The sequence below is a fragment of the Stegostoma tigrinum genome, chromosome 15 (genome assembly GCF_030684315.1).
Source record: "Stegostoma tigrinum isolate sSteTig4 chromosome 15, sSteTig4.hap1, whole genome shotgun sequence".
In the NCBI taxonomy this organism is placed as follows: domain Eukaryota; kingdom Metazoa; phylum Chordata; class Chondrichthyes; order Orectolobiformes; family Stegostomatidae; genus Stegostoma; species Stegostoma tigrinum.
In genome coordinates this window covers 65156472-65183301 of record NC_081368.1, presented here as the reverse complement: position 1 = coordinate 65183301, position 26830 = coordinate 65156472, and the positions used below count along the sequence as shown (strand labels likewise).

Below are 26830 nucleotides of genomic sequence, written 5' to 3'. Positions count from 1 at the left end.
ATGATTGGAGATTCTGTTGTTTCCATGTACAGGGCTTCTTTTCTCTTATAATACAATCATACAGCACTGAACTGGACCTTTGGTCCAACCAGTCCATGTCGACTATAGTCCCAAACTAAACTGGCCCCAACTGCCTGCGCTTGGCCCATATCCCTCCAAACATTTCTTACTGATGTCCTCATCCAAACATCTTTTAAAACTTGTAACTGTACCTGTATCCATCACTTTCTCAGGCAGTTCATTCCACATACAAACTATTTTCTGCAGTAATAAATATTGCCCCTCATCTTTTTTAAGTCTTTCTCCTCTCACCTTAAAAATATGCCCCCTATTCTTGAAATACCCCATCCTAGGGAAAAGTCAACGGCCATTCATCTTATCTATACCTCTCATGATTTTTTAAACCTCGATAAAGTCACCTCTCTACTTCATTGGTCACTCCCACAATTGAATGTTCCGGGGCGTTTTGGCCCATTCGGTATGAAGATGCACATTATATCTGTGCATTTTGAGCTCTTCATTGTAAAGCTGCAGGTAATTTATACCATTGAGGTTGTAGACATGCTCGCCAAGTTGATGCGTTCAGTTGCAGATGGTGGCTTGCAGATGGGAAACAAATGCAACCAAACCCACCAGCTTGGCAAGCACGTCTACAATCTCATCCACAACCTGAGCTTCAAATGTTCTTGAAAACTTTAAATTTGTCCTATTATCGCCGCTCACCAGCCCTCAAAGTCTGGTTTCATTTACAAAATCGAAATTCCATTCTGCATTCCAAGGTCAAACTATTTAGAGAGGAAACAAAGAAAACAGTGAATCTAGCACTGGCCCCTGGGGAACATCACTCTATATTATCCTTTGACATATAACCAATTTCCACTGTTCTTTTCTGCATTTAAACAAGTTTTTTAAAAAACCAGATTGGACAATGATCCTCTGATTCCATGACCTTCAGTTTAGTTAACTAGTTTTTTATTTATGCATCAAGTACATTTTTAAAATTGAGATAGACAACACATGTTGGGTTTCCTTGATCAAGATTATCCATTATTTCATTAAAAATTATCAATTGAAATGGTCAAGTTTCACCTGCTTTTTAAAATCATGCTGTCTACTTTCCATCCATGATAATATGCCACCTTAATCTCCAAGAACACCACTTGTATGTTAATCTTTTCTGTGGAATAACTGAATACATTTGAAAACCCATGAGAACCATACAGAGTGATTTTTTTAATTATCTACTTACATTTTGCATCCTCGATAGAGTCTAATAAATTCATCGAATATAATTTCCATTTAGTAAAATCATGCTGATTTTTTTACGATCGTACAATAGTTTTGTGATGCATTGTTAAGTTTTCCTTAAAATACATTAAAACATTTTCCATCGATTGACAGTTGGTCAGTCCCTATTTTCTCTTTCCCTTCTTTCTTGAAAAATAATGTTACATTTGCTGATTTCAAATTCACTCATGGCATTCTAAACTATTGGGGATTCTGAAAAATATTCACTAGTTAGCCCACTATCTCTTTTCAGAGTAGGATGTACTCCTTTGGGACTGGGGATTTATTAATTTTTCATCACTTAGGTTCCTCCAGTACCTTTTCCCTGCTGATATTAGTTACCTTAAGTTCTTCATTATTATTAGTTATTTGGTTATTATCTATTTCTGACCTTGATGTTATATACTGGTGATCTGCAAATATCACCCTATGATATTTATGTTAGCTCCTACAACACTTGTACTTGACGTGGGCAATGTGGCTTTAAAGAATTCAATGGACTTTTATTGGAGCTCCTTATATTTACACATACCCAGCACTTCTGTGTTTGGACTCAGGCTCAGCAATTCAAATGTGCTGTAATGTGCTTCTCTCAGCATGTCATGCTGAAAGAGGACAAAACCCAATAAGAAGGAGGCTGAGAACTTTATACCAATCAGTCACATGTCATGATATATTGCTGGCATCATGACCATGTTCCTTAATGGTATATCACACAGTTATGTTTAGATATGATACAGCACAGTCCTTTTTCCGAAGGAAAGAAATCTCAGAGATATATGTTGTTTCATACAGGTATTTGTTGTCAATTCAATAATTATAGGAATATTTAGAAACAGTGTTTACAACATTAATAATTCAAACTTCCACATGACTTAAAAGTTATAGAGCTGTACAACATAGAAAAAGACCCTTTGGCCCAACTTGTCCATGCTAAGTTAACATATACTAAATTAATCTAGCCCCATTTGGCAGCATTTGGCCCATATCCCTCGAAACCTTCTTATTCGTATACCCATCCAGATGCCTTTTAAAGCCTCCACCACTTCCTCTGGCAGCTCATTCCATACACACACCACCCTCTGCATGAAAATGTTGCCCCTCAGGTCCCCCTTAAATCTTTCCCCTTTCATCTTAAACCTATGTCTTCTAGTTTTGGACTCCCCTGCCCCAGGGAAAAAACCTTGTTTATTCACCATATCTATGCCCCTTATGATTATATAAACCTCTATAAGGTCACCCCTCAGCCTCCGTCGCTCCAGGGAATTTAGCCCCAGCCAGTTCATCCTGTCCCGATAACTCAAACCCTCCAAATGTGGCAACATCCTCGTAAATCTTTTCAGAATCCTTTCAAGTTTCACAATATTCTTCCTATAGCAGGGAGACCAAAATTATATGCAGCATTCCAAATGTGGCCTAACCAATACCCTGTACAGCCGCAACATGACCTACCAATTCGTATACTCAATACACTGACCAATAAAGGCAAGCATACCAAATGCCTTCTTCAGTATCCTGTCTACCTGGGACCCCACTTTAAAGGAACTATGAACCTGCTCTCCAAGTTCACTTTGTTCAGCAACACTCCCTAGGACATTACCATTAACTGTATAAGTCCTGCCCTGATTTGCCTTTCCAAAATGCAGCCCCCTGACATTTATCTAAATTGAACTACATCTGCTACTCCTTGGCTCATTGGCCCATCTGATTAAGGTCCCATTGTACTCTGAGGTTAACTTCTTCATTGTCCACTACACCTCTAATTTTGGTGTCATCTGCAAACTTACTAACCATAACTCCTGTGTTCACACCCAAATCATTCATATAAACAATGAAAAGCACTGGACCCAGCAACAACCCTTGTGGCACACTGCTGGTCACAGGCCTCCAGTCAGAAAGGCAACCATCCACCAACATCCTCTGCCTCCTACCTTTGCGCCTAATCATAAGGGGCATAGATATGGTGAATAAACAAGGTTTTTTCCCTGGGGCAGGGGAGTCCAAAACTAGAAGACATAGGTTTAAGATGAAAGGGGAAAGATTTAAGGGGGACCTGAGGGGCAACATTTTCATGCAGAGGGTGGTGTGTATATGGAATGAGCTGCCAGAGGAAGTGGTGGAGGCTTTAAAAGGCATCTGGATGGGTATACGAATAAGAAGGTTTCGAGGGATATGGGCCAAATGCTGCCAAATGGGGCTAGATTAATTTAGTATATGTTAACTTAGCATGGACAAGTTGGGCCAAAGGGTCTTTTTCTATGTTGTACAGCTCTATAACTTTTAAGTCATGTGGAAGTTTGAATTATTAATGTTGTAAACTCTGTTTCTAAATATTCCTATAATTATTGAATTGACAACAAATACCTGTATGAAACAACATATATCTCTGAGATTTCTTTCCTTCGGAAAAAGGACTGTGCTGTATCATATCTAAACGTAACTGTGTGATATACCATTAAGGAACATGGTCATGATGCCAGCAATATATCATGACATGTGACTGATAATAAATGCCTAGTTCTCCCTTTAGTCCATGCGATCTAACCTTGCTAACCAGTCAACCGTGAAGAACCTTGTTGAATGCCGTACTGAAGTCAATATAGATCACGTCCACTGCTCTGCCCTCATCAGTCCCCTTCGTTACTATCTGAAAAAAATTCAATCAAGTTAGTGAGACATGATTTCCCATGCACAAAGCCTCGTTGACTATTTCGAATTGGTCCTTGCCTTTCCAAATACATTTAAATCCTGCCCCTAAGGAACCCCTTCACCAAGTTGCCCACCAGTGATGTCAAGCTCACCTGACATCTCATCCTGACCTGGTGATAATACATCTGTTTGCTGAGATATAATTGCTCTCAGCTGACAATCGGGATGTCTTGCAGCTAGTTGCTGGCACTCAGCATCATTTGACAATCATAATCCTTCTTTTGCCACTACCCAGGTATCTGTGACTGCATTTCTGACTTGCACTCACTGTTCTGGCTTGTAGTTAGGGTCATCCTTGACCTGTTGGCTAGTAATATTTCTCTTTGATATTGAAGAGGAACATCTCGAATCTCAAAATGATTGGGCAATTGGTTGCTAGGCAAGATTGTTAACTCTTGCCTTTCAAACGGAAGTTGTATAGAGGATGGATGTCATTCTCTATCAGCGTTGCACGAAAATGTAGCAGTGCAACATGAACGTCTTGTTTTGATTCTCAACACTTGATGAGCGTGGATTTGATGCTATGCACCATATGTAATGCTACATGGTTTCAGCATGGGTAGTGGGAGACACTGTGATATGAGTCTGTCCTCCTTTAGCAGATATGTCTTCGAATGGTTTCCTGGAGAACTGTGATCCATTGTCAGATACTATCCACTCCAATACACCAAACAAACTGAAAATGGCAGGCATTATTTCAGTGATTGTATTAACAACTTGTCAAACAACAAGAAATTTGGGAAAGTTATCAGTCACGAGGATGTAAACTACCCCATGTACTGTAAATAAGTCGGTTGTTATTTTTCTTCAAGGAGTGAAAGAACATTGTGTAGATATAAAGGTTCTCTGCATTGCTGGGGTTGGTTAGTTTTTTCCTTTGACATGTGCTTCCATGAGATGCTGGATATCCTTATTCATCCCAGGCCAGTATATGTTTTATTTAGGGGTGAGGGCAAAGGTGAGGCGGTGGCGTTCAGGTCCCAGATCAGCTACAATCTCTTGTCAGGGCAGGCTGAAGGGCATATATAGCCTCCCTCTGTTCCTGCATCTCTGTGTATGGTCAGGAAGTCAATGAAGAGGGTAACTAGTCTCTTTCTGTTCCTGTGTTTCTATGCATGCTAAAGCAGTCAGCAAAATCATTGTTATGAATGTCTTCAAATCAAATTTAAACCTCAGGAAATTTCATCAATGCTCACAGTATATAAAAAAAAACCTTGAAAGACCTGTGTGGTACAGGTGTAGTCAGGGGTTCTGAGTTCAAGTCCCACCTTCTTCAGAGATATTAATAACATCTTTTAATAGGTTAATTGCAAAACATGTATATAAAATCTGTTAATGTTAGAAAACTTCTGTGTGCAATGAACTTAGACCTTATTCAAATTGATTTCTGTCATTTTGTTCAGTAAAGCAGTTTTACACCGTACACCTTCAATGGATGAGACTGGGGACATTGTCTGGTATTTAGCCCTCTGCCTGCTTCTGGCCTGGCTGATGGTTGGAGCAGCGTTATTCAGAGGAATCAAATCGTCAGGAAAGGTAAATGATTGGTGATGAATAGAGTTATAACTAGTGACAAAGTACAGATTTCTGAAACAATGAAACTAGAATTTACTAATCATTTGTGAAGTAGCTGGTTTATCTCCCATGTGATGTTAACAGTGTCTGTCTGGGGAGTGGGAGATCCATAATTCATCAACACTTCAGGCCTGAGGGAGTGCTGAAGATCTTTCTCCTGAGGGAATGAACAACAGCAATTCCCCCCCAAACCTCTGCAATGTCTCCCTCATTCTAAGGATTACAGTCACTGACACTAGGACTCTGGGGAATTTCATATACCTCATGTGTGTGTTGAATCCTGACTTACAGCCAAAAAGTACAAATTCTTCATACTTAACCCCACTTCAAGCATAAAATCAAACATGTTATGATGTAAGTCTACTGGATAATAATATAGACAAGCACATCAGCAGAGGTGTCTGTTCAGCTTCCTACAGTTGCTTACAAACCATGTTATCCCCTCACACTACTGTTAATGGTAGGGTTGATGGGAACAGGCTTTGACATGACAACAGCAAAAGTAAGTCGATCGGACTGGACAGATTGTAATCTTTTCAAAGTCTCACTCCTGCGAAACTAAACTCTTAGCCTTGGAAACATAACTTTCACATGAGTATATATAGTAACTCAGAAAAATACTGTGCTATTTAAATTTAGTGGCAATATGTAGCTCAATTTCAAATGTGTGCTTCATCTAATTATTATTCTTCTAATTCAATTCTGATTCATTCTCTGCATTGATTAAAATCCTATTACCTTAACCTTCAATTAATTTGAATGCTTTAGATGGGGAATATGGGAACACCTAATACTTTATTTTCCATGTTCAGGTGGTTTATTTCACCGCGACATTGCCGTATGTGGTTCTGACCATACTCCTGATCCGAGGGGTTACCCTGGAGGGAGCCTCTAAAGGAATTGAGTTCTACATTGGAAGCCAGTCAGACTTCTCCAGACTGGCTGAGGCTCAGGCAAGTACACCAGTTCAATCCTTAGAATTTGAGCTGTGATTTTGAGTGAAGCTCTCCATTTGCTGCATACCATAGGTAAACAATTTAAAGAGCTACCTGCTACTGTTGTTTTACTGTTCAAAGCTAGGAAAACAAAGGCAGAACTTTTGTGAACTGCTCTGCTCACAGTAGGAATGTCTACAGTCTAGTGGGTTTGGCTGTGACTGTGTGATTCAGCCATGGTATTGACATCAGGGTCCGGGGATGATCAAACAGCCTACCTTTACATCTGCTGAAGCTGCAAGGACAGTCCCAGATATGTTTCATCAAACTAAATGGAAGAGGAAGACTCATTGATTGAATTGAAAAAAGGGCTCTGTTTGAAATGCTACACTGATGGAAATTTCATGACATGCATGAAAATCTCAACAACTAAGCTCTTCAAATCTTCTTTGTCATTTGCCCTCCCAAGTGGACAGTATTCTTCAGGTGAAGGGTATGAAGGGTATGTGGCCTTCATAAAGAATGCTTTGTCCGTTGGAATGTTTGTATTGAGGGCCTGGGAGTGGGAGCCGGGTGTCAGTAGGATTGTATTGGAGTACCTTATGGGTTGTCATACTCTGATTAGCTGAATGAATGCCAATGGCTGTAATGTAGAAATCTCTGAGAACTACTTAAGTGGTAAGAGCTACTCTGATCATTTAGGTCTCCTGCTTTTAAATCTCCATGTCCTCCAATGATGCAGGATGGTTAGCTGCTTCTTCCTTCAGAAGTTCCTGTCCTCTCTGCAGTGCTATGTTGTGCAAGAGCTCTATTATCCTGGACACCATTGTTGGTGACGCCTGAAGGCCATCTGCAGATTTATCGAGGGAACTCAATCGTATCTTTACTAACTAAATGTCTTGCTCGATGCTTGTCCTTATGTTTGTGTGATAATAGTAACTTTCCTTTGCATCAGTCACAAGGTTTCTCACGGATATAATACCTATGTCCATGGAAGCCAGATCTTATCTCCACAGAATTGTTCACAGCTTTGCATTTTTGCAGCTCTCTGGGAAAAAAAAGTGCTGAATAAAGAAGCTGGAGGAACATCCAAAATGCTTTGGAATGAAACCTTCATATACATGAAACCTTCCACAGCTCAGATGCTGATTGAACATTGATGGAATGGAATACCTGGAATTTGTCAAATATTACAGGTGGATCCAAGGTTGTCTTCAATGCCACATGTATATTTTCCACGGGTCCATTTATCAGCCATGGTGTGAATTTCCATGCCTGGGGTCCTCATCAGTATCAACGTGGATATGAGGTGTACTCTTGGCAAATGTAGCCTTGCACACTCGAGAGACATATTTTTGGGCAGCTAACTAAGAAATCCTGCAGGAGTCTGGAGGTGAAGCTCTTCAGGGCTGTGCTTACCTTGGACAAGACTGATAATACATACCCACCTCAACCACCTTCTTCCAGAAGGCTGTGGATATCAGCAAAGACATGCCACAGAAGTCTGAATCTCTGAAGGCACTACTTTTCTGTTATATCGAGGAAGCTAATCCTTTACTTGTACACCTTGTGCCAGGTGCACATCCTCCCTGGAACTGGATCTCTGTGTGCACCATCTCTGTGTGATGGAGAGGCATGTGGCTGTGGAGAAGTTTGCAGTGTTACTCTTTGTGCTGTTGGTATTGGCATCTCTCCAGTTCCCCATCAGACGTCCCAATTGGAGCTGGAAAAGCTCCCATCCTATGCTGCTTGACAGCATGGGAGTCCAGATTAAAGTGAGATATTTTTGTATATTCATTCAAGGGATGTGGACATTGATTGTCAGGTCAGCGCTTTTTAATCCATTCTGAACTACTTTGAGGGCAGTTGGGAGTCAAACCCATGCAGGTGCGGATCTTAATACAAGATTTTTATTGAAATTAAGTTCTAGTGCTCCATCTTGGCAGGATTTGAGATGTTAGAAAATGTTGAAATCAGCTGTGAAACTGCACTCTCAGAAGCACTCCTGGGAGTGCAGGACTCTCACAATGACAGAGAAGTAGCTCAGCGGTTTTTTTCTATGAAGGATTTCATATTGACAGCCTCTTTTGGTGATAAATCTCCACGGTGATCTCAATTTATTCATCCTGAAAAATTTATGCACAATCTGTTAATGCCAGAACGCTGGTCCTAAGTTTGGATTAATTGGCTATTTGCATGTTCAAACTAAAGATCCAGCATACTAACGAGTTGTTTCATATGACTGGTTTACAGGAATGATCCAGGGATTGAAGAACTTGTCACATGAGGCGTGCCTGAGTCCTTGGGTCTGTTCTCAATGCAACATGGAAGGATGTGGGGGTACCTCCTAGAAACATACAGAATACTGAGAGGTTTGGGTTGAATGAACATAGAGAAGATGTTTCCTCACAGTGAAAGGACGACCCTGTAGAACTGAGATGAGGAGGAATTTCTCCAACCAGAGGATGGTTAATCTGTGGAACTCATTGCCACAGAAGGCCAAATTATTGAGTGTCTTAAGACAGAGATAGATTGGCTCTTGATTACTGAGGGGATCAATGGTTATAGGGCAGAAGGCAGGAGAATTCAGTTCAGAATCATATCAGCCAAAATCATATACTGAAGCAGATTCATTTGGCCAAATGGCCTAATTCTACTCCTGTATTTTATGGTGTTATAGACTTCAGACATGACCTGGTTAAAAATGGAAGACAGCAGGATCACGTCAGGCTTCAAATGAGCTGGCAATATTCAAAGATTGAACTACATGACTACTGTCAGACACATGCTACCCTGTGGCAGTTAAAACATCATCTCTGATTTCGGTTGCAGCAATATCCAGACTCCTTACATTGAGATCTTGCGAAATTTGATATTTTAATGCCAACAAATTGTGAAAGAATTGGAGAAAATGGTTAGAATGGTGTGAGATAGGTAGGCACAATGTGGGATGCAACAGAGTGAAATGGAATTGATTTTGAGGAAGGATCACTGGACCTGAAACATTAACTCTGCTTTCTTTCAACAGATACTGCCAGATCTGCTGAATTTCTCCAGCAATTTCTGATTTCGTTTCAGATTTCCAGCATCCGCAGATCTTTGTTACATTTAAAATGAATGGAAAGATATAGAAAAAAAAGTGGACAGGATGGGATGGAGTATCATGAAATGGCTGCTGTATTCCATTCTTGTGACCGATTTTTTTTTAATATTGTGCAATAAATTCATCAACTTTTCTCAGTTAATTGTCAGACCAATGTAAATATGTCTGAGTCATTTTTAAACTATAATTTTATTTAATTGGAAAATAAGTTTTTTTTATATTAGATTACCTACAGTGTGGAAACAGGCCCTTCGGCCCAACAAGTCCACACCACCCCTTGAAGCATCCCACCCAAACCCATCCCCATACCCCTGTAACCCACATACCCCTGGACACTACGGGCAATTTAGCATGGCCAATCCACCTAGTCTGCACATCTTTGGACTGTGGGAGAAAACCGGAGCACCCGGAGGAATCCCACGCAGACACAGGGAGAATGTGCAAACTCCACACAGACAGCTACCTGTAACAAGCATTTAACCAATGTTCAGATCTAATTACTAATTTATACAGACTTTGTTCTCTTTAGATAAAAGGCTCTGTTTTGGTATTTTATATCAGTCCTTGGATGCTGTTTTGAATTAAAGAATAGAGGTTGCCAAGTACCAATGAATGTGCTACAAGGAAAGAATTGAACCATTTAATCGAAAACATAGTTTATAGAGGAAATCCATCAATGCTCCCAAAGGAATTTAGCCATGACTAATAAACAGAGGGACATAATAGTGACCACACTACTTAACACCAGTAATCAGCAGGAAGTTCTTTTTTTATCCCCAATTAAGTTGGGGGTCAAACCCATTCCAAGTTTTTTGTGCTTAGTGCAATTTTGTCTGTTCAATGAACTTCAGTGTGATTTCCTGATGCTGGTTGTTTCTCTCCTTCTGTTTCATAGATCTGGAAGGATGCTGCGATCCAAATTTTCTTTACTTTCTCTGTGGGTTCTGGTACTTTAATAGCATTGTCATCCTACAACAAATTCCACAACAACTGTTACCGAGATACCATCGTTGTCTGTGTTGTTAACTGTGCTACAAGTGTGTTTGCTGGGTTTGTCGTTTTCTCCACCCTTGGACACATGGCTCTTGTAAAAGACAAACCTGTTTCAGAAGTTGTGCAGTCAGGTAAATGCAGCATCCAATTTGCTGTCTTCTGTTAAAATATTTCCAAACTTGTGGCGAAGCTGATGGGCAAAGGTAGCCTAGCTGAGGAGTTCAAGGAATGGTTTCAGGATAGTTTCATAGAACAGCAAGTTTGGAAGCCAATGAAAAGGACAAGCTATACCAGACCTGGTATTGTGCAACAAGAAAGGATTAATGCCTAATCTCTTGCTGAAGCTGCTCTAAACTAGCATTTTATGTTCAGCTTAGAGCAGGAGAAATGAGAGTAAAATATTTCAGCAAACTTAAATAAGGACAACTATGAAGGCAGGAAAATAGAGCTGGCTAAATTGAATTGGCAAATTAGACTGAAGGACAGTTTAATAGTGACACAGAATAAACCATTCAGTGGGATTTTCAGAATATACACAACATATGCATTTTAAAGAGAAATAAAAATTTTAAGAATGGACCCACCATTCATAGTTAATTTAAAAATAGTGTCAAATTTAAAGAAAAAGAACTTAATTGTGGAAAGAGAGGTGGCAGGTCAGAAAACTCAGCAGAATATAACAAACAGCAAAGAATGACGAAACAGTAATTCTCAGGGAGTAATTAGAGTTGGAAAAAAAGATAGCCAGAAGTACAAAGACAGGTCGTAAGCATTTTTATAAATGTTTCGACAAGAAAAATGAACAGACTAAGCATTGGTCATCGAGAATGTGAGTCTGGAGAATTAATCATGGAAAATAAAGGGATGGCAAATTAATTGAACAGAGATTTTGCATCAGACTTCATCATACAAGATACAAGTAACTCTCCAGAAGTAGCAATACATCAGGGAGCAGAAAGGAGGGAGGAACTCAGGAAAATCACCATCAACAGAGAAGTGATAATAAACAAGTTGTTGGAATGTGATCTGACATATGCTTGAGTCCTGACTAACTTTATTCTCATGTCTTAAAAGAAGTGACTAGTGACGTAGTGATGCATTTGCTTTAATTTTCCAAAGCACCCTCAATTCAGGAAAGGTACCATTGGATTGGGGAGTAGTGAATGGAACCACTTTGTTCAAAAAGAGAGGGAGAAAGAAGGCAGATCAATTAAGTTAACATCTTTCATCGGAAAAATGTTACAAGCTATAAATCATATTGTGGTATTTTAGATAAATGTCAGATAACGAGGAAGATCCAACATGTTTTTGTGAAAGGGAAATAATGCTTGACTAGTCTGTTAGAGTTCTTTAAGGAAGGGTTTAAAGTGTTCCTGATAAAGAGTAAACTGAGATGTTCTAACCTCCAGAAGGCATTTGACAACGTGCCACAAAAGCTGTCGTGAAAGTTAAAGCTTGTGATGTAGAAGATGTTGGCTGGCTAACAGGAAGCAGAGAATACATATCAATGAGTCTTTTTAAGATTGGCAAATGCTCTTCCATGAGAATCAGTGCTGGGACCTCAATTGTTTACAATTTATACAAATGACTATGATGAAGAGATGCAGAGCAAGTTTGCCATATTTGTTGACAACATCAGGATAATGTTATGGGCCAGACCAAACCCCCTCAAACCATGTCAAGGAAATAGCCTACACCCTAACATTTTCTTATTTTAAAGGCCAGTGCCAGGTGTTGCGTTCCAGATGCAACACCAGTCTTGAAGCTAAGCACACTTTTCTCATACACCGCAGTTAAAAGACAAGATGAGAGAAGAAATGGGAATAACTTAACTGTATTGGAAAACTTAGTAGAATAATAGATTATTTAACTACTAAATAGTAACTGTTTCAATATTATAACATCCTATAAACACACCTTTAGCAAAGGCTAATTCAGTGAAATAAATTGTTTCACAGGTACTTCTAGCAGCAGGAAGAGAACCCCTGACTTTTAGCTATAACAGAGGGAGGAAAAGCAGCGTCTGCATCCAACTTCGAGATCCCAGCAGCAAATGTTACTGAACAACTAAAGTAAAAATCATTCTTCTGTTTGAGCTTGAGCCCCACCCGTTCAGGCTGCTTCTACTGTTCCAACTTTTAAAAAAAATTAAAAACACTAAGGTCTCACAAGCTGTTTACTTTATTAGCCATGAGCAGACTGCTTAGTCTCTCTATCTCAACCTTTGTTCATAAAATAAAAACAGGACAGAACACAACTCTTAAAGCCCTAGTCTCATTAGTTAGAATAGTGAGTTAGAAATGTGAGTTGAGAAGGGGACAAAGGAGGCTACAAAAAGGTACAGATAGCTGAAGTAAGTGGACAAAATGTGATAAATGTGGGAAAAGATGAGATTGTCCATTTTGGCAGGAAGAATACAAATAAAACATCTCATATAAATGGCAAAGGAGTTCCAAGCTCTAAATTGCAGAGGTATTTAACTGTTTTCCTGCTTGAATTACAAAAAAACAGCTAATATGCCAACTTTGCATGTAATTAGCAAAGCTAATAGAATGTTATATTTTATTGTGGTAGGAACTGTATACAAAAGTAGGTAGGTTATTGTTCAGTTATATAGGACATTGGTGAGACTGCCTAGGTAGGGTCGTCTTATTTACAGAGGAAGTAAATGCATTGGAAGCAGCTGGGAGAAATTTAATTACTTTAATAGCTGGAATGTATAAGATAGCTTATGAGAAAGGTTGGGCAGGCTAGGCTTATGTCAGATGGAACATAAGAAGTTACTTGATTGAAACATTTAAGATCCTGGTGGGTCATCATGGAAAAATTTAGAACTGTGTGTCAGAAATAAAGGTATGCTTATTTAAAATATGTGGTGATTTCATTTCTCTCACAGACAATTTAAGGCCTTTGGAACTCTGGCAAAAAGATAGTGTAGACAGAGTCTTTGCATACTTTTTATGTTGGATAGATTCTAGTTAAGCAGTGGGTGAAAGGTTATCTGGGTAGACAGGAATGTGGACTTGAGGTTATAGGCAGATTAGACATGATCTTGTTGAATGGTAGAGATGGGTCAAGGAACAGAATGGATGACTCCTCCCTCTTTTTCACATGTTCGCATTTCACCCAATCACAACCTCTCCATCCTGTTGGCAAAGTCTGGATCTGATTGTTGTAGCTGCATAATGAACTAAACTGACTTTTAACAATTAGAGGAGATCAGTCCTGAAGAGGCTCAACATTCCATTAAATATTGTGATGCTTCACAAGAAAATTTTAGTTAAGTTTGCTAAGTGAACTTCCAACTGAACGGATATAATTTAGGAGCCAAAATGTTTTGAGTTATGGACTGGGGTTGGGGTGGTTTTATAGGTAGGAACTGGGGAAGTCCCAGGTCAACTAAGTTCTCTCAGCCAAGGTTACAACAAATATTAGTCAGAACTGCAACAGTAACCATTGAATAATTCAGGCACAAATGGCTCTAATCAAAATTGATAAATGACAGTATGATCTGGTCTGCAGAATAAGTCAATACATGCAATTTGTTGCAATATGGCTCCTAAGGTCAGAGTGATAGCTTTGGGTCTCTATGATCCCAATGTAGTGAAAGGATTTATAACTTTTACAAGAGGATTATAGATTTTGAAGGAAAATTGTTCCACTTTTATACCCTTCGGTACATGGTACCTAACCAACTTCATCACAGACTAAACTTCTTTGCCCACTTCTCCTACCTATCAGTTTACATGTTTCCATAATGCTCGCTTACAAGATGGCCTTGCATGTAAGATTGTGGCAGTCTTGGAGCCAGCCTGTGCCCTAACTGCAGAAACTCCTAATGTTAGCCATCTTCACAGATGCTTCGTCCATGGTCTCCCCTCCATGTAAGGTCAGAAGTGAGATGTTGGTTGTTGATCACAAAATGTTCATTGCCATTTGTGACTCCATAGTCCCAACTCATGTGCAGCAAGATCTTGGTTGTGTTCAGGCTTGGCTTTATATAAGTTTGACTAACATTTAGATCACACAAGTGCCAGGCTATGAAATCAGAGGGAGTTGAATGTGAACACGCAAAAGTTTGAAGCTGGAAGAAGAGGTTGAGATAATGATTGTGAAGCAAAAAGGATTCTGAGCTTTATGAATAGAAAACTGCTATGGCCACAGTTGGAGTCTAGTGTCCAGGTCAGGACATTAGGAAAGACTTTATGAAGCACTGTTGGAGGATGTGAAGGCATTGGATAGCATACCGATAAATTTCATAGGAGTTGATTCCAGGGAGAAGAAATTTGAGTTACATGAATAGATTGGAGAAATTCGGCCTGCTGAGCTTGAAGGGGAGATTAAAAGAATACTTGATCAGTGTATTCAAAATCATGAGGGGTCTGAACAGTATGAATAGTGAGCAATTGGTCCTTAATTGTAAGGATCAAGTACCAGAGGACACCAATTCACATCAATTGGCAAAAGAAACTGTGGGTAACATGAGGAAAAGGTTTCTACACAGCGAATGTTTAGGATCTGGAATACACTGCCTGAAAGCGTAGTGGAGGAAGATTCAACCATGGCTTTCAAATGATAGTTGGCTCATTACCTGAGGAGAATATTTTACACGCCCAAAGGTGAGGGCCAGGGAAGTGCAACCAAAGCGCGTTGCTCTTCTGGAAAGCCAGCGCAGGTATGGTAGGCTGTGTGGACTCCTCCTATGTTGTAACCATTCTTTGATCCTTCTTGAGACAATGGTGAGCAAGTCAAAATTCTCACATTTCCTCATTACGTGGGGACTAATGCATGGATTCTTAAATATCATTTCCACTTTCCACTGTTCCTGATGACCATGGAATTGATTTACATAGATGTTGTGTGAGGTAATCATAAGTTTTCAAAGTTTGAAAAATGTGAGAGCTTTGGTCACCATCAGGTGATTTTAGAAGGTGCCTCAACTCAGTAAAGGTCACTTACAGGATAGAAGTGCTGAAAAAAAAACTCACTATGGAGAGGATTAAAGAGGAGAATGTCACAGGAGTGGGTTTGTATATTAGAAGGGAGTTGCTGGGTGAGTCGATAATCTCTAAAGCTATATAAAAAAAGGCACAGCATGAGCTGTAACAATGGATTGTGCTGTTGTAGTCATGGGTGTACTTATAGGAAAGCTATGAAATTTGGAAGAAAATGGGTTGGGCAGGACAAACCTGTCTTTTATTTGGGGAACTGGCTATGCTTTAAGATAGAACTTCAAGGGTTTACTTGTGAGGCAATGTGTTTTAGCAGCCCGAATAACTCCAAATTAGTTGATCAGTTGAAACATTTCCAATACAATGAGACTGCAAGGGTAAAATACATGGATTTTATCATTAAGTCCTGATCGTGGTTAAAGGTTATGAGAGTGGGGAATTGAGAAGTTGGTGAGCCAACTTATTTTTAGAGGTCATTTGGAGGCAAAATCATTCAGGACATTTGTGTCAGATCTTCCTGCATGACATCCACATTTTCGGAGCAACAATCTGGGAATGAATCCAACTATTACTTCTCCTACTGCCTTTTCCATGTATTTCAGGAGTGCCTCTTGTCCCCTAGTTAGATAGAATATTTTGTTTCCTATACATCAAGACATTTAGCGCATTCTCTGAAAACCTGTATTCACTGTGGGATGTTAAATTTTATTCAAAACTAATGCAGAGCAGATGGCCTTTTGAAACGTCACTTTGTGCAGTGATAATAAACCTGGCCTTTGAGGAGCTGGTCTGTCTTAAAGTAGAATTAAACACTTGCAAGCAGGGCAGCTTCCTGTTGATGCATGCAGCAGTCGGACAGCATAGATAAAGCCAACTGTCCAGAGTGGTCAAGAACCATATGGCACCACATTAATGAGCTAGCTGCTACATATGAATGGGAATGGACTATCTGAGTATGCCTTAGCTGCATTTAAAATTGAGTCCTAGGTTTTAGACATGTTCTCAAAAAAAGTTGTCGAGTTAATAATTAGTCGCAATTCAAAAAAAATTGAAACAATATTTAATGTCAATGTATAGTTTTGAAAAATACGCACACTGTGAAAATAACATTTTGGAAATGCTTCCACAGCTCAAATCTGGTACTGAATTGACAATATTACTCAATGGTGTCCCGAGATGGATTGATAACGGGAAAATGGTACAATGGTCACTGTTTCAAGAGTGGCCTTCTAAGACATTGTTGGTTAAGTTAGATGGACCTTTATTCTCTTCTTACAGCACAATTACTTTTACCATATCAGGTTTTGGTTTGGCTTTCATTGCGTATCCTGAGATTGCTGCACAGTTGCCGTGGGCACCCTTATGGTCAATTTTATTTTTCCTCATGCTGGTGACTTTGGCAATCGACACTCTGTTTGCAGCTTTGGGTAAGAACGACATGTTTTAATCATTTTCTGTGTGGCTTTGAATTATAAAAGAAGATGATAAAGTATTCTTAGTAAATGGTTGGATGAATGTTCAATATCCTTGCATCAATTATCTGCTTGTTGTCTTAGTCAAGAATGAGGTTGCTTTAAATGAGTTAACAACCTCATTAAAATTCAAAGGAAATCACCCTTGCACTTAAAAAAAACTCTCAGAATAATTCCGGTTCACCAGAACATTTATTGCAAAAATTAATTGCTCAGTTTCAAATTTTAGATATATTTAACAAAACAATAAAGTTAATACAAATTGCAGGAAGCCACTAAGCCCACCACAGCCCAGCTGTTCCACGATAATAAAATGTGAGGCTGGATGAACACAGCAGGCCCAGCAGCAGCTCAGGAGCACAAAAGCTGACGTTTCGGGCCTAGACCATTTTCTTCCTTTATAAGCTGCTTCCAGCTATCCACATTGAAGTTTTTTACCCTTCTCATGTATCTTTTCTCATTGTTCCTTTTCACACCTTTGCTCAATTCCCTTTTGAACAGTGTAATGGTATGGTTTGCTTGTGTTAACAAGATGCATAGCTCTGTTCAGGAAATGTCCCATCATGTCACACGGCCTCAGGAGAAAGTGCCTGGAATTACACTGTTTTCCATCCTGGGATGGACGGGATTTGAGCTGAAGTGAAATCCACTGTGTCCAGATATGCATCAGAGGTGCCTGTGTGGTCTGCCTGATGCTGGGGTAAACTGTTTAAACAGATTGGCCTTGGGACTTTATGGTGTATCCTAGTTGTTTGATTGCATTTTATGCCCTCTGGGCTCAATCCTTGCCTTCCCAACCCAACCATGCCAATTCAATGCCAGTTCATGCCTGAACCCATGACCCCGGTAGTCTATTTGAATTTAATACCACTCAGTACCTCTCCATGCCGACTCATGCCATCCCCTCGATCCCAATGGCCCTGCAAACGCTATATGCCGACACATCATCCACACCCATACTTAATACCCTCTCTTCTGACGCATTGCATTCCCATGCCCGCCCATTTAATTCACACTCTGCACAGAAACAATGATATCCATAGAAACAATGGCATGTGTGGAACTGCTTACAAACATACATTCACACTTTTCGGAAAATACATTGCTGTAATCGGAAAGAAAATTCAGTCAACTAGACCAATAACCAACAACATCTGACATCTTTCTAGCTTGTACAAATTACATTGAGCCATTGGCAAAACAGATCACAAGTAAAAATATTAATTATAACACCATAAACTGTCATACATCTTCCCAAATGTGACAACAAGTTAAATTATATGGGAGTTTAGACTCTTAGCGGAGCACGCATGGTGCAGCAGTTTCTAAAGGTGCATTTGTTTGGGAATGGTATATCTCTCAAGGACTCCTGAATTTCCTATTTCTTCTTGCTCTTCTATATGTTATCAGGTTATTATACTGACCCCTCAATGCCTGTGGGTTGATCACCTTCTGCAATGAATGATCCAGAAAGTTCTCTTCCTTCCTGACTCTCCACAGTGAGTCCAATTTCTCCACAGTCCCAGAAATCCTAATCTTGAAGTGAAGCTGCAAGAGACACTCTATATGCACAAAGCCATGCAAGACAAAATGTAGCATCCTGAAGAAACTACATGGGGCAGGAAGACCATGTAACAGATCTCAGATGCCTATCCATGATATAAAACCTTCTCACTGCTTCTTATCTGGATTTCTCCCACACAGTCACACTCAGTCTCATTCCCACACTGGTCTCTTTCAGTTCTCCCTTTAATCCTCTCCCAGTTCATCTCATCTTCCACCATTCTTGTGCAGGAGCACAGAAACAATATCCTTGTCTAATACAAGTCTGTCAATCTCAGTTCTGAAATTTTCCAACTGAACCTGAACCTCAACACCCTTTTGATGGAGTGAATTCCAAATTTCTGTGACTCTTGGTGTGAGGAAGTACTTCCTGCCATCACCCCTCCACGGTCAAGCTGAGATTTTGAGGTTATTTCCTCTTTTCCTGAACTTCCCACTGGACTCAATTCGGTCAAATGCTTTCACCGCATTACACATCTCACCTATAATCATCTATACTAGAGGGTCTAGAAGCTTAATTTACACTACAGCTCCTCATAATTTTACCCCGATGTAATTCTGATAAACCTTCACTTGACTTCCTTCGAGTTTAATATAATCCTTCCAGAGGAACGGTAAACAGAACCGAGCTCAATACTCCAGCTGTAACATAATGTTTACTGTGTTCTATTTCAGCTCATTGAAATATAAGACAAGATTCAGTTAAACTTCTAAGATTACTTTTGGAGCTGTCCATCATGTTTTTAATTATTTTTATGCCTGAACCGTTGAGTCTCACTTCTATTACATGTTCACATATCTTAAATCCAAAGTGGATGTTTGAAATTTATCACATTGAGCTCAATCTACCATTTTACCTCCTTCACTTAACTTAATCATATCTCCTTGCAATTTTCTGCATGACTTATCATGCCACCAAACTTCATTTTGTCAGCAAACTTTAATACATGGCTTTGCATTTCTTCATTTAAGTCATTGGTGAAAAACTGATAACGCAGTACAGAATTTTTTTTGAAAACATATAGCCACATCCTGCCAAATACAGTAATTAAGTATTATTCTTACTCTCAGTTCCCTACTTGCTAACCAATGTCGCATGCTTATCAGAGATCATAGTATATATTTACATTTCTCTTAATGGGCTCTTGAACAGAACCCAATGTCTCTTATTTATCTATTACTCCCTTATCTATCATGTTAATTCTTGCAAAATGTTCAAATCAGGTTTGTTAGACATGGTTTACCCATTATAACTCTGTGTTGATTCCCCTGGTCAGGTATTATTTGCCCAGGTCTCAATTGTGTCTCACCAAACACAGATCCAACATGGTCAAATCTCTGTTTTTGGTGCAAACATATTTAACCACAAATGACCCTTGTGATAATATTCCAGTTTGAATACTGTAAAGGATTGAAAGCCTGAGAGTCTCTCCAATGATTGAGACAGCAGACTCATGATAAAATGGTATCAGAGATAATGGGAACTGCAGATGCTGGAGAATTCCAAGATAATAAAATGTGAGGCTGGATGAACACAGCAGGCCAAGCAGCATCTCAGGAGCACAAAAGCTGATGTTTCGGGCCTAGACCCTTCATCAGAGAGCTGATGAAGGGTCTAGGCCCGAAACGTCAGCTTTTGTGCTCCTGAGATGCCGCTTGGCCTGCTGTGTTCATCCAGCCTCACATTTTATTATCATGATAAAATGGAATGTGTCTACATCTGCTCCTCTGCTCTGCTGAGCTTTGGTACCTCCTGGCCAGGAAACTGTGGGACTGTGTAAGTTATTAGTTAATTACTGATTGCAAACGGCAATTTTCATTTTCCCAGAAAAAATCATAACAACTCTGCTGGACAGGTTTCCTATATACCTGCGACCAAAGCGCTTTTGTCTGACAACTGGCATTTGCATGTTGTTTTATCTGCTTGGCCTTGTGAGTGTAACACAGGTATGTTGCTCTGATAATTTGTGGTGAGTTTTTATGTATTGCTAGTTATAGCTTGGAAGTCAAAAACTACAATTTATTCCGAAATAAAAACTGCAATTTTGATGACGGTTATTTTGCTATATTATTAATAATATGCAATGATTTTGCGGGACTCATGGACCCGTCCCCGTCTCCTGTTACTAAATACAGTGCCTGAGATCCTAGTTGAGTTCAGATTGTACTTGAATAGAAGCACAGAACTTTTATGTCACAGTAATCACATATTTTGTGTATCAGACTGCTGTGGTTTTCTCAAGTGATCATGTCTCATTTCAGGCTGGAATTTACTGGATAAATTTAATTGATCATTTCTGTGTGGGATGGGTCCCCATTATAATAACGCTGCTGGAACTCATGGGTGTAAGCTGGCTGTATGGTAAGTTGAGAAAGAACTGAAACAATAGGAAGTAATTCAGATAAAATTTCCGGCACAGGTTTTCATGGTACTTCAGAAAACACAAGATGAGTGAATTGAATGACATATCTTCACGTGGGAAGACAATGGGATTAGAAGTGTACCCTCTTTAATTGTCAAAGATCTGTCCTTGAGTAGTTCCAGTGCTCCCTGCACCAACCATGTGTGAACGCCTTGTATTGCTGTGTTACAGCTGGTTGTGGTTGGGGTCAGTTTTGCTGCTAGCATGTTCCTGTTAATTGTTCATGGGGAAGTTGTTCAAATGCCTTCATCCCAAGTTTATCTGCAGGTAACTGCTGTACGTGTTCAGTTCTTCCCAATCATCAAGGCAGGTGGGAAAGCAGAACAACTTGCGTAAGCATGATGCTTCCTGTGACCTCCCAGGATCCACTTTCCATTCTTCATCTCAGCACAGGCAACCGCAGGAAATGCTACACTTGCCCCCACACCTCCTCCCTCACCCCCATCCCAGGCCCCAAGATGACTTTCCACATTAAGCAGAGGTTCACCTGCACATCTGCCAATGTGGTAACTGCATCCACTGTACCCGGTGTGGCTTCCTCTACATTGGGGAAACCAAGCGGAGGCTTGGGGACCACTTTGCAGAACACCTCCGCTCGGTTCGCAATAAACAACTGCACCTCCCAGTCGCAAACCATTTCCACTCCCCCTCCCATTCTTTAGATGACATGCCCATCATGGGCCTCCTGCAGTGCCACAATGATGCCACCCGAAGGTTGCAGGAACAGCAACTCATATTCCGCTTGGGAACCCTGCAGCCCAATGGTATCAATGTGGACTTCACCAGCTTCAAAATCTCCCCTTCCCCCACCGCATCCCAAAACCAGCCCAGTTCGTCCCCTCCCCCCACTGCACCACACAACCAGCCCAGCCCTTCCCCTCCACCCACTGCATCCCAAAACCAGTCCAACCTGTCTCTGCCTCCCTAACCTGTTCTTCCTCTCATCCATCCCTTCCTCCCACCCCAAGCCGCACCTCCATCTCCTACCTACTAACCTCATCCCACCTCCTTGACCTGTCTGTCTTCCCTGTACTGACCTATCCCCTCCCTACCTCCCCACCTATACTCTCCTCTCCACCTATCTTCTTTTCTCTCCATCTTCGGTCCGCCTCCCCCTCTCTCCCTATTTATTCCAGAACCGTCACCCCATCCCCCTCTCTGATGAAGGGTCTAGGCCCGAAACGTCAGCTTTTGTGCTCCTGAGATGCTGCTTGGCCTGCTGTGTTCATCCAGCCTCACATTTTATTATCACAGGACAACCTTTGATGGTCAGTCCTCCCCCAGTCTGATAACGGGTCCGCCCATCTCAGCACAGATCAGAAACATGCGTCTTTCTTAGAGCCTCCTCACATTTTATTATCTTGGAATTCTCCAGCATCTGCAGTTCCCATTATCTCTCTTTCTTAGAGAGGCTCCTTCAGGATGAACTTTGACAGTAAACAAGCAGCCCTGAAGACAGGACAAAGTGAGTGATGGTGCCTCTTTGCTTCCTTGTTGATCACAGGGATAAACAGATTCACCAAGGACATTGAGATGATGATCGGGGAAAGGAATTGGCTCTTCTGGATGTGGTGGAGAATGTGTTGGAGTTTTGTTATCCCGTGTTTGATGGTGGTATGGAGATGTTACATTATTACTAAACAAAGTTATTGCTAACTTATTAAAATATCAAATTAATGTTGATTAGAGACATCAACATTGGCAGAGTTTGGAACTGCAGTTAATGGAAACTTGCAGGAAACAAGGCTTCCTGAATTACTGTATCTAAGCAACATGTTCCTGCCGTGGTAGTCCACCTCAGTAGTATGGACCCGCACCGGCTTCAGGGATCGGGAAAAATAGTACAGTTTTCTCCAGAGTCAGTCACAACTCAGAGCAAAGTAGGGAAACAGGGATAGAATGTGTTACTAAGCAAGGCAGGGGAGCTAATGGGAGGTAGTTAAGGAGTTTCCACAGATAGAATCCTATCCAACAGGTACAGTGTACTCCCTACCCATGATGATGGGATAAAAGCTGCTCCCTGAATAGCCAAACTGTTAACCTGGGCATTATGTAGTACGAGACAGTACAGGCGGCCAGGCCAAGTACAAGCAAAATGTTACATTTCTAAGCGATGTGATATTTTGGGGATTGATTGCATTTTCTACAGTTTTAGACAACTTAGGATGTGTGGCATGCACTGAGTGTAAGAGGGAACACACCACAGGTCAGTCATTTGTGAAGCTAGGAAGAAGCCCAGAGAGAACTCTTTAATCGAGGAGCAGAAACGATGTGGAACTTGCTAACACAAGACACACTTCAGGCAAATAGGAGAGATATATTTGAGGGGAAGCCAAATTGGTGCATAAGGGAAAAAGGGTGAAAGATTACACAGATAGACTTAGATCGACAGCAATGGGAGAACATTCTGGGAATCCAGGTTCGAATCCTGCCCATGGTTGATGGTGGAATTTGAATTTGATCAATATCTGGAATTCAGAGTCTTAATGATGACAGTGAATCCATCGTCGATTGTTGAAAAAACCCATCTAGTTCACTAATGTCTTTTAGGGAAGGAAACTGCCATCCTTACCTGGTCAGGCCTACATCTGATTTCAGACCCACAGCAATGTGGTTGACTCTTAACTGCCCTCTGGGCAATTATGTATGGGCAATAAATGCTGCCCAGCCAGCGTTGCCTGCATCTCATGACTGAATTAAAAAAAAGTGGGAGAGCTATTGCTTTAAACTTGAACACTAGCATCGATCTGTTGTATTGAATGGCCTGTTTTTATGTTGCATGTAACTTCGTAATGTTTTATTTTCAGTACTGTTCAGCCATCAAGCTGGTGGTCATCACTCTCATTCTGCACATGATTTTGTTTTGTGCCATCATCTTGAACAGGTAGTCTTGTTCTGGTCCTTAGCAACATTTGCCCCTCCAACATATGGACCTGTTGAATACCCTGTCTGGGCACTAGCACTGGGCTGGTGTATGATCATCTTCTGTATTATGTGGGTCCCCATTGTGGCCGTGGTGAGAGTTGTCAAAGCTGAGGGCTCCACTTTGTGGCAGGTAAGGAACCTCCTCAATAAATTTCAAAGAGGACACAGAGGATATTTCCACATGTGGGGCAATTGAAAACAGATGAGGAGAAATTATTTCTGACAGAGGTTTACGAATCTGTGGCACTCAATGTGTGGTGGATGCCAAGACATTGAACAAATTTAAGGAGGGATAGACATTTTTAGTTACTCATGAATTAATGGTTTTTGGGTAGCAGGCAGGAAAGTGGTGCTGAGACAGAGATCAGATCAGCCATTAAATGGCAGAGCAGGATCAAGGAGTTGATTAGGCTATTCCTGCCCCTAATTCTTCTATTCTAACTCTGGTCTCCCAATTTGTACTGCTTTTTCAGCAGGTCAGTAGAAAATTTGAGATAATAAACAAACAAATTTTTTCGGCTTTATGCTGTTTTCCCGGGTAATCTGTTAAGTTTTTGCATGCTGAACCCATATTTATTCATGCCATCACTTAAATAGTGTCAATGCATCAAAACTGGTGGAAAGAAATATTATACAAGGCCGAAAGCAAGGTGCGGCTAACCCATTCAGGTAGTATAAGAATTTCATGCTGCCTGGCAATTTAAATGAGATTTATTTATTTCCAGGGTTCGAGGGATGCATCAGTTAGCTCAGCTGATTAAACATCCAGAATGTGGTACAGAATAATGCCAACTGTGCAGAATTATTCAGTTCTGTACTGGCTCTGATTGTCCATGGTGATCCTGTCCCCTCACCTTATCCCATGCTTGTGGTGTGACTATCCTCAAGCTGTATGGAACCAATTACCTTTCACGAATGGAGAGATGTGCCTACGGTCTTTTATTCCATACTCTACACTGTATTTACCAAAGTCAAGCATGCTATTGTATGGCTGTTATTTCTCTCCAAGGCGAGTACCAGTGGCAGGATAGCGGATTGGGATGCATGTCCTTGTGGTAAAGTTCAACCTTTGGTTCCTCGCCATCTCCAAAAGTGTTTCTTATACTTTATCTTGTTTTGGAGTGTACAAAATATTTGTTTAAGCTCTCCGCTGTTTCCTCATTCCCTAACGTGACATGTGCCTCTGCCTGTAACAGGCTTATTTTGAATTCAGTAGGTAATTCCAGTTTGCCATAATGAGAGAAATATTTCAGTCATTTTCATATGCCTTGCTCATGGCCTCTGCATTTTCTGTTACATTTCCTTACTAATCTCTAATTCACAATTCTCTGATATATCATCCTCTGAGTGTGTAGGCCTACCGGCCTGAGCAGCAGATCACTTTGTACTGTGCCTTTGATCTGATATTATCTTCCTTTTGTTTGGATTTAACACCCTCGACCTGAAGTAAAGTGCATTCTAAACTCAAGATGAAATAGAAAAGACACTGCAATCATTCTGCCACAGAGGCTCCTTCTCTGCAGTGAAATTTTTCTGATCATAAAATATCAGAATGAGTGCAAGCTGTTCCTCAACTGGGTTGCTGGGATATTGTTTTATGAAACTATGTATTGTATATTGCATGAACGTTCCCTTTCCATTGTTACAATGTCAGAATTGTTCTCAAGAGAGATGGATGAGTAGAGGTGCAAGGTAATTTGGTTTGACAATGCTGTGCAGGAGAATGCTCGGGTAGACAGAGAGTTGGGACGGTCACCTGTAGGTGCTTTGTGATTGACCTTTCCTTTCCTTTTTTAGGAGATTAAACCCCCGGGTGCTGTATCCATATTCTCAGGAGAGTCCTACCGCTACTCACTGGTTTTGCAGACTCCAGCCACAACTAGGCAGCTGGCCCCCCTTCTCTCCATGGGGATCAATCCCTCCCTTCCAACCCCTACCCCATCACATTGAGCCTTGGGAAAGGAGTCAGAGATTGGGATAGGAGGCAGGGGTTTGAAGGCAGCTTTTTCATATCTTTGTGCCAAAGAAAACAGGACGTAGCCATTCCAACTGTTGCTGGGGTCCCTTTAATAAACAGGGAGGAGCCAACACTGGGATTCTAGGACTGGGTCATGAATCCCGGAGCAGGGATGAATCACCCAGTTAAATTAAACTGTCACGACTAAGCCCAGCACTGAGATGATGGCCAGAAGTCACACAACGCCAGGTTACAGTCCAACAAGTGATGAAGGAAGAGCGCTCCGAAAGGTGTGATTTCAAATAAGCTTGTTGAACTATAACCTGGTGTTGTGTGACTTCTGACCTTGTCCACATCTGAAGCAATGGGACCACCTAGACGTCCGCTTGTGATTCACTCACTACATTAAAATCAGGATTAATTGATTAGAAGCAGGATCATCGATCTTGTTAATGTTGATCTTGTCTCGCGCACCTCCTGAGCAGTGTAACCTGTACACCTCACTCTGCCTATGCACCCTGTGCTCTGTATGTCCTTGCTTGCTAATGTGCTGCCTGTACTGCTCACAAACAAAGCTTTTCACTGTACTTGGGTACACGTGACTACAATGAATCAAATCAAATCAGTTAGAGGCTAACGGTTCGGTTAAAATCAGGTAGAAACGTAACATTTCGCTTTTCCTTTCACAGAAAATTTCTGCCGCTTGCACGTCAGCCCCTGATTGGGGTCCGTACTTGGAACAACACAGAGGGGGAAGGTACAGAAAAAGACCTGATTCAACAGACGGTCCTCATGGGGTGCAGCTTCTGGCAACACACGAAATGTGAAATTTTGAAGCAACCATTTACTTTGAGTTTGGAAACAATTGTCCTAACATCAACCACCATTCTAGTGTACTTCAATTAAAACTTCAGTGGGAGTCCCAAGTACACCAAA

The 26830-nt window shown here is 40.7% G+C and overlaps 1 protein-coding gene across 2 annotated transcripts in view; it reads left to right on the top strand.

The window, feature by feature from the left end:
• Window positions 1–26830, top strand: part of LOC125458775 (sodium- and chloride-dependent neutral and basic amino acid transporter B(0+)-like) — a 51056-nt gene extending 24226 nt beyond the window's left edge. The window contains exons 6-14 of one of the 2 annotated variants that reach the window (XM_048544418.2): window positions 5400–5532; window positions 6384–6524; window positions 10505–10733; window positions 16856–16981; window positions 20418–20536; window positions 20852–20951; window positions 22517–22626; window positions 23897–24067; window positions 26584–26830. In XM_048544418.2, the coding sequence (XP_048400375.1) occupies window positions 5400–5532; window positions 6384–6524; window positions 10505–10733; window positions 16856–16981; window positions 20418–20536; window positions 20852–20951; window positions 22517–22626; window positions 23897–24067; window positions 26584–26721 (1267 nt within the window). In that variant the 3' untranslated portion in view covers window positions 26722–26830. The remainder of the gene's footprint in view (window positions 1–5399; window positions 5533–6383; window positions 6525–10504; window positions 10734–16855; window positions 16982–20417; window positions 20537–20851; window positions 20952–22516; window positions 22627–23896; window positions 24068–26583) is intronic. The other variant, XM_048544419.1, reaches the window with a different exon arrangement.